Consider the following 8,107-nt stretch of genomic DNA (forward strand, 5'->3'; position numbering starts at 1 on the left):
TGGCCCCATAATCTTCTTGATCAGAAAATTTGGGACACTACCGAGGTACATGACGTTACAGTACAAGTTCTCATATGTTCTGAGTCTTAATTGACCTTAGAAGGCTAGGGCCAAGTTATTTATTTATTAATTATGTTTTTAGTACAGGGTCTACAGGGTCTCACTACATAGATCAGACTCATAGTGATTCTCCTGTTTTCAGCCTCTCACCTCTGGGATTACGGGTGTGCACTACTACACCCAGTCTCAATCGCAGTCTCAGCGTGCCCCGGGGTGGGGCCAGCACGGCATGCTGGGTATTGAACCTCTGTCCCTGTGTCTGCCTAAGCAGGTGCTTTAATCTGCCGTGCTATCAGGCCGGCCCAAGTCATGTGACACTGGAAAGCACAAGGCAGAGACAAAATTGTTCAGAAACCCATGTATATTTGCTTAATTAAATAGCAAACAAATAAAATTCAGTTCACTCCTGCTTTATTTGTTGTGTGTTTTGGGCCTCGGCCCGCAGACAGATTCTGTCAAATAACTACTTCTCAAGTCCTAAAAGCAGCTTTTTTCCCATCTTATTTTATCTTTTTAAAGATGGATCAGAGAATAACTTGGGCAGTCAAAGAATGTTCTGGAGCCTACGACTTACCTGTTCTGCCAACTGCTGTCTTCTGAGCCGATAGCTCCCCAGAGATACAACTGATGACAACTTGATAAAGTCGTCCAGGGGACAGGTCTTTAAAGTCAGTTTCAGTAACCTGAGGTGCTAATATTCTGGAGTCTTTGATAATTCCTTGGTGAGTCAGGGTGACATTGTAGGCGTCTATAGTTCCAGGAGGTCTTTGCCACTTCACTGTTAGAGAGGTTAGACTGCCATCATTTGTCACTCTCAAATTTGAGACTTCCATGGGGGCTAAGTAGCAAAGAATGGAAAAGAGATTTCACTCAGGATTCCTTATCGGTTTTGTGGCTAAAGTTTGACCAATATTTATTGCCTGCAAGCCCTACTCATTCATCCAGAGATTAATGCGAACAGTTTGAAAGACAAAAATAATAACCATAAAACTACAAAATAATATTTTAAAACTAAAGAAGCCTGTCTGGCTCACAGGAAGAGCCTAACCCTGTCAGTCAGGAGCCTGGCCAGCTCTCCACAGGACTGTGGACAACTCTACCTCACAGCGTGGTGTTCCTTATAGGCAAACGAAAGGCTTCAAATGGCCCTTTATAATTCTGAAATTCTTTTCGTAGGATGTACAAAGAGGTCTGTCAAAATATTTTCTCATCTTAGTATACAGTTATGTTAGATATGTATAATAGCAACAATATAATAGATTTATTAATTTTTTATATCAAAATATTTTCTTTACATGAAGTCATGATAAATGTAAAGAATTGTGTTACTGTTTCACCACACGAGAAGTGGTGACAAAGGAGAGGCACTGACGAATGTTTTTCTTCCTCTTACACATGTTGTGATAGTTAAAGCACAGTGATCTTTCTTAGGGCTGTTAGAAGTGTAAATTGGTCCTGGTACCTATAACAATTCTTAAGAGTACATGTACATTTTCCAGAATATTAGCACTTCATGGATATTCCTTTGAGGAATGTTATAAAAGGTAACATAAATGTACAGTTACCATCAATATAATATGATATTGTGATATTTTGATAATATGATATTTTGATTTCTCGTCAGCCTCTTATTGTTTAAGACTTTCCATTACATTAATTGACTAGGTGCCAAATATTTTAGAGTTTATCTTAAAATTAGATAACTTATTTATAAAGTGGATCTGTTAGCATAGAAGACCTACTAAAATTGTTTGAATCTATTAGAACATAAGATCTGTGAGAGCAAAAACTTTTTTTTTTTTTTTTTTTTGCGGAACCGGTGATTGAACTCAGGCCCTTATGCTTGCAAGGCAAGCACTTATTCTACTGAGCCATCTCCCTGGCCAATTTTGTGTTTTGAATGTTGTTATATCAGCAATTCCTCGAATATAGCTTACATTCAATAAGTATTGGTTGAATAAGTGAATACATGTATGAATGATTTATCAATACTTAGCAGACTATTTTAGGAGTCTGGTTTAGGCTGAGATAATAGGTATTTTGTTATTCAGTCTTAGGATATATTTTTTGGACAGAGGGTTTTGGAAATGGCTGTCATGTCAAGTAGGTCTACATACAGCACCCAGAATAGTGACCCTCATGTGAGAAATGTTTCAGAGAAGAAAGTAGAAATTCTTAACAAGGAAGTTGGAGTAGTAAAAAAGGAGAAGCGGGATCCATATCAGCAACTAAGTTTGTCTACTTCAAAATGTTGCCAAAGGCTAACTTGAATTCCAGAATAAAATGAAACCCTTCCTTTTCTGCATAGAAAAGTGGAACTATACGGTCTTTCTACAACTGATACAAATTTCAGTGACCACTATCCCAATAACTTAATAAATTTGATTCACATTGCTTTGAGCTGTATTCTTTTTGTTCAATGAGAGAGAAGCAGCTTACCTGTCCTGACTAGTTTCCACCGGTAATTGTGCAGCCCCGCAGCCATGGTCACAATGGTGAGGTTGTAGAGGCGTCCAGGTGTCAGCCCATGGAAAGTGTACGAAGTATCACGTCTGTCCACGATACTGTCATGAACTAGGATATCTTTATCTACTAACATCAGCCTGTATTGCTCCACATTCCCAGAACCATGGGACCAGGCAACCAGAAGAGAATTTGTTTTTCTGGAAATGTCAATATCTTTTACTGGAGAAGGCACTAGTGGGACAAAATGCGTGTCCAAATGTTATTCATTAATTTCCTCATAGGAGATGAAGAAATAGTCATCGGTCACAACCCATTGAGGCTTCTTCATAGATTTTAACTTGTTTAATAGCAATAATGAATAATAGCAATCTTTATATTTTATAGAATCTTCATTAGTGATCTTTTCAAAAGTCACAGCTTAAAGCTACATTGATTCACCTATCTTTTCCTCCTTCTTAGTAGGTTTTAAGTTAGTTGTTTCCAATGCAGTACAACATGGCATTGCAATAAATAGAAAAGACAAAGAGAAGAACTGAAAGGGATTAAAAAAAGTGTGAAGAGAGGTAGTTAAAACAAGAGAAAAAAAGGGAAGAATACATGACACAAAAGACGTGTATTTTTGTGGAAGGAGGTAAAAATATGATGTGGGCATCGCAGTGATACATGAGTATACTGGATGACTTATTTTTCACCATGTCAAGGGAGAAAAGACTTATTTCAAACTGGAATATTTAGAAAACAGCATGACTTGATGTGATGAGAAGAATGCACTGCAGAGAAGAACACCGATGAAATAAGTTTTACTGCACAAACATAAAAGGTGAGGAACAGAATCTTGCTTTCCAGGGTTTGAATTAGAAGGACCATCAGGGAGCATCCACTTCAAACTGGAGGGAACTCGAGGTCCAGGGAAGGACTTGTTCCAAATCACTGGACAAGTAGATGGCAGAGCCCCAGCCCTGCATCTGTCTAGACTTTCATGTATACCTCACGACTGCCTTTTAAGAGGTTAGTGAGTTTATTTATCTGTTTGTAGTCTGGGGACAGTCTGACTTCCACGCCTTGAGTAGCATAGCTCTGCACCTGTGTCACAGATTGCTAACTGTAGACAACACAGGCCTTACTTACCTGTTGATGCATTGGTGTAAACTGTAGAGGAACTTCTATTTCCAGAAACAGCTGTGATGGCAATATTGTAATGACGGCCAGCAGTGAGGTTTAAAAAAGTGTATTCGTTCTGTGAAGTCCTTTCTTGACTCTGGACCCTTTGTATCGTTTTGCTGTTATCATCCAATATCTGCACCTCGTACCAGGTGACTTTGCCAGGAGAATGAGTCCACCAAACCTGAAAGCTGTTTGTAGTAATTGTCTCTTTCTTCACCTCAAATCTAGCAGGAGGCAAAGGATCTGCAAAGCAAGTGTCAAGAAAGAGAACACAGATTGAAGTCCTTTGCAAATAAGTACATATGGTTCTACAATCCAGATTCATTTCCCTTCAGAGCTTAAAGAATCTTCTGCTGGGAATATGAACATCTGGTTTCCTGTCCAAACCTACCATTTTACTTAAAAAAAAAGCAAAACATTTAGCTATCACTCACGTGAATTCCTTTTTCTAATACAATTTTATTAAGGCAGCTCTGACTTTAAATTTCAAACAAGGTTGTATTTTCTTTGGTTTGCACATTCAGCAAACTTCAGACACTGACAAACATCAAAGGTGTGCCTTGATAGATACAAAAGATTTAAACAGAAAAATGCAGATATTAAAAGATAATTTGGAATTCAAACCGCACTTTTTCCTAGGTTGTTTATTGTTGGTGTCATGCATACCTAACTTTGGATGGTTTTTAGCTGTTAAACAACTTTGATTATTATCTTAAGGAAGGATTTCTTTTTTTTTTTGCTTTTTGGCTGGCTCAGGATGCCTTAAGGGCAGGCATAAGGAGCTGGGGATCAAACCGCAGTATCGTGAACCTGACTACATTTGCAAAAGCAGGTGCTTAAACAACTAAGCTAACTGGCAGGCCCTCAAATTTGAGGAATTTTTTTCTTTTTTTTTTTTTTGTGACTTCCTGGTGCTTTAAGGGCAGGTCTGGTGCAGCTTCTGGAGCTGGGACTCGAACTGCCCTATTATACTCCTGACTGCATTTGCCCAAGCGGTGCTTTACACCACTGAGCTAACTGGCAAAGCCCCAAGGTAGGTTTGTTGGCTTACTAAAATGTATTTTCCTAGCGGGTACATTTCTCCTAGAATTTTAAAATTTCAGTCCTGGAACACAGTGGAGCCCCCAGAGCAGGTAGTTATAGAGGAGTTTTACATCAGATATTCATTTCAACTCCTAAAGCCGTGGTCAGTTGAAGAATATTGCTTTGCCTGTGTTGACTCTAACAACACAGTCTACTGAACTTTAAATAGACAGAGCTTATCCTGATAGAGTAGAAACTCGGCCAGTGGTATTTAGTGGGCAGCCATACTTTGGTAAAGTGAAGAGTAGAAGTGGAGAAATAAGGGTTCCCCAATCCGAATGCTGAAAGTACTACAGAGAGACTTCCACATACGACCTCCATATATGACAATTTTTACATAGTTCTTGTTCTAGAAAGTAGGATCAAAACAATGGAAAGCAATTTTTAAGATCAAGCCATCTGTCTTAGTGACATGACCGTACGACCTCAGTTCATTTCCACTTCGTAGTAGGATGTATTTATTTGACAAATTAACATCAGGAATTCTATGTGCGTGTGTGTGTGTGCGTGTGTGTGTGTGTGTGGCCAGCTCAGCCCACCAGGGGGCGGGGCTGGCTGGCATGTGGTGCTGGGGGATTGAACCGCGGTCCCTGTGCTTTGCTAAGCTTGTTCTAATTAGGTGCTTTAGACCACTGAGCCATCTCACCAGCCCAACATCAGGAATTCTAGACCTGATTAGAAGAGTGTAAGTTTGAAGATGTTCACTTACGATTAATATAAATTTGACAATGAACAAGATAATCCCACATTATATACAAAAGACATTTGTGGACACACACCTCATGAGACTATGGAGGTACATAACTGACAGCACAGTGTTAATAAAAATCTACTGTTTTATGTTTTATGCTATGATTTATGGAAGTACATCAGTCTACAAAAATTAAATATGCTATATAACATTTTGTAATATCAATAAAATTAATGATAATACAAGTGTTAACTCCCAAGTAGCTTGAAGCAGTAACTAACACCAAGTGTCTAAAGCATAGAAGAACTTGGGTGACGAGGTTGTGTGGCTCACACCACGGCACGGCCTTGGGGTCACTTGACAGAATAGGCTATGTCTGATGGTCTGGGTTAGAATCTGGCTCTCCAACTCTACAGAGGTGTAGCTGGGCAATTTATGAGCTTCTCTGAGCTTTGGGCATCCATCTATGCAGTGCCAGTAAAGATACTATGTTTTAGTAGAGTTATTATGAAGATTTTAAGTCAGATATTACATAGAAGCACTTAGAACAGTGGCTGGCACGTAGCCCGTGCTCAGTGTTGGTTATTGTTGTTGTTATTATCCTGGCAGAAGACAGTCATGCCAGGGAAGCAGTGCCATCGGAGAGCCTGGACTTGCAGTCAGACAGAAATGAAGTCAGAAGTCAGCTTCCTCGCGTGCCAGGGATGGGACTTTGTGCATGTCACCTAATGCGCCTAACTCTGTATTTTCTCACCCGTGTTTAGAGAACAGCAATATAAACTTACATTGCAAGAGGGTTATGGGAACTAAAAAGACATAGAGGAGATCTTAACTGGCATGTAATGGGAACTCAGTAATAGCTACTTATTTCTATTTATTAAAAAAAACCATTTTCCTCTGAATCACTGATAAAATAGAAGAAAAAGTATAACAAAAAAAGTTTTGAATCTAAACTTAGCCTTAATTGCTGCCATTGTAGTGAAGCCTTAGTAAAATCTTAGAATTGATTTTCTTACCCTTGAGATAAACTTAAAAATCTCCAAGATGAGGTTCTTGAGAAAAAGCTAATGTTTCTTGTGAGATCAATATTATTTAAATTTTCTGTCCTGCTAAGCTCATAATTAAAAGAAAAGTGACACTTTCTCTCGGGGAAGACTTTCCTGCTGCCTGGCAAGAAAGGCTTTTCTCAATCATGAGATTCTAACAGCCACTGAATCTCAAGAACTGTGGTACCCAGACTGCAAAGATGCCCTTTTGCTGAAGCAGCTTTTTAAGGCCAAGGATGAGAAAGACAGGAGTCTCTAGTGAGAGTCCAAAAGGGGTGAATCCTGCCATCTCCATCTCTGAACTAGTCAGATGAAGGTTAAAGAAAAGAATGTGACCATTGTAATCTAGATAGCCATAATCTGCAAAATCCAATGTACTGAGAATTAATTTTTAAAGTTTGCATGTCTAAAGGGTGAAGTTCAAAACTGCAGACTTTATCTAATCTCTCTGAGCCAGAAAACAAAACAGCAACCCTTTGTACATCCGCTAGAACAAAGGAACAATGAGGCTGGGAAGTGCCTGGGCTGTGCGAACCTGCCTGGAAACACACACTTCAAACCCCATTTCTACAGCGATAAAGCCCTTTGCTGGCTGAGGTCCACGATTGCTACGCATGCTGCAAAAAAGTTAAATATTTTTAAGACTTCTTTTAACTTTAAACCCAGGGGAAACCTGTTGTCTTAAAAAATTTGAAATATTTCATTGGGTAGAAATTAGGTATTTTTATTGGAATGCAAATTTCGTGTGTGTATGTGTGTGTGTGAATGTATTTCATGTCCATTTGTGTTTTTGTGTGTGAGAGACAGATTTAATGGTACTTGAAAATTAAGTTACGTGTCCATAAATTTCCCATCGTGCATACCAGAAAACCCTACTTCTGTAATTTGCACTAATGGCTGGGTGCATCACTGCGTGTATGTGTGCATTTGTAGCCTTTCTAATTTTTCTATTCATCATTCTTATTGTCATAGAACCCAATAAAGTATAAAATAAGAGGACTATCAAAAGCCATAAAGCAGCACCTTCATCTTAATCAGTTTATCAAAACTTATCATTAACCATGTATTTAAGACACCTTTGTTATTCTTGGTTCCAGAGAGACCCAACTATGGAACAACAATGTAAAATTTGGTGGCATTTATCTTATGTGCTTGAATGGCTCTACCAACATCAGGAATCACCTAAGTTTCACAAATAGATTTGAGGTTAATCTAACTTTTCTGTTTTCCAAGAAAAAGAAAAAACTGAGCAAAATTGCTAAACCAAAATAAAAATTTTTTTAAACATGTGACTAAAACGAGGAAAAAATTTATAATGTAAATAACACTTACTTTTAATTTTTATAGAGCATTAAATATTAGTATTTCTTGATACCAGTATTTCTATATTGTTTAGATTTGAAATCATTAAATTCATTTTAAAAACACATTCAAACTTATAATAAGAGTGCAGCCAACTTATGGGCTGGTGGCAAAATTTTTTTCTTGAAGTGATTTTAGGCTCCCTACTGTATCTCCTTTTTAATTAATTAATTATTTGGTACAGGGTCTTACTGTGCAGCTCAGACTCATAATGATCCTCCTGGCTCAGCCTCCC

The 8,107-nt window shown here is 38.3% G+C and overlaps 1 protein-coding gene across 1 annotated transcript in view; it reads right to left on the reverse strand.

Annotated features, from left to right (window-relative positions):
• Positions 1–8,107, reverse strand: part of Ptprb (protein tyrosine phosphatase, receptor type B) — a 160,164-nt gene that overhangs the window by 98,887 nt on the left and 53,170 nt on the right. Inside the window, exons 5-7 of the mRNA XM_004632213.2 lie at positions 3,655–3,933; positions 2,500–2,757; positions 635–898 (exon numbers count right to left, since the gene is read on the reverse strand). Of these exons, the coding sequence (XP_004632270.1) occupies positions 635–898; positions 2,500–2,757; positions 3,655–3,933 (801 nt within the window). The remainder of the gene's footprint in view (positions 1–634; positions 899–2,499; positions 2,758–3,654; positions 3,934–8,107) is intronic.

This window comes from Octodon degus, unplaced genomic scaffold (genome assembly GCF_000260255.1).
Source record: "Octodon degus isolate 3935 unplaced genomic scaffold, OctDeg1.0 scaffold00047, whole genome shotgun sequence".
Taxonomy (NCBI): domain Eukaryota; kingdom Metazoa; phylum Chordata; class Mammalia; order Rodentia; family Octodontidae; genus Octodon; species Octodon degus.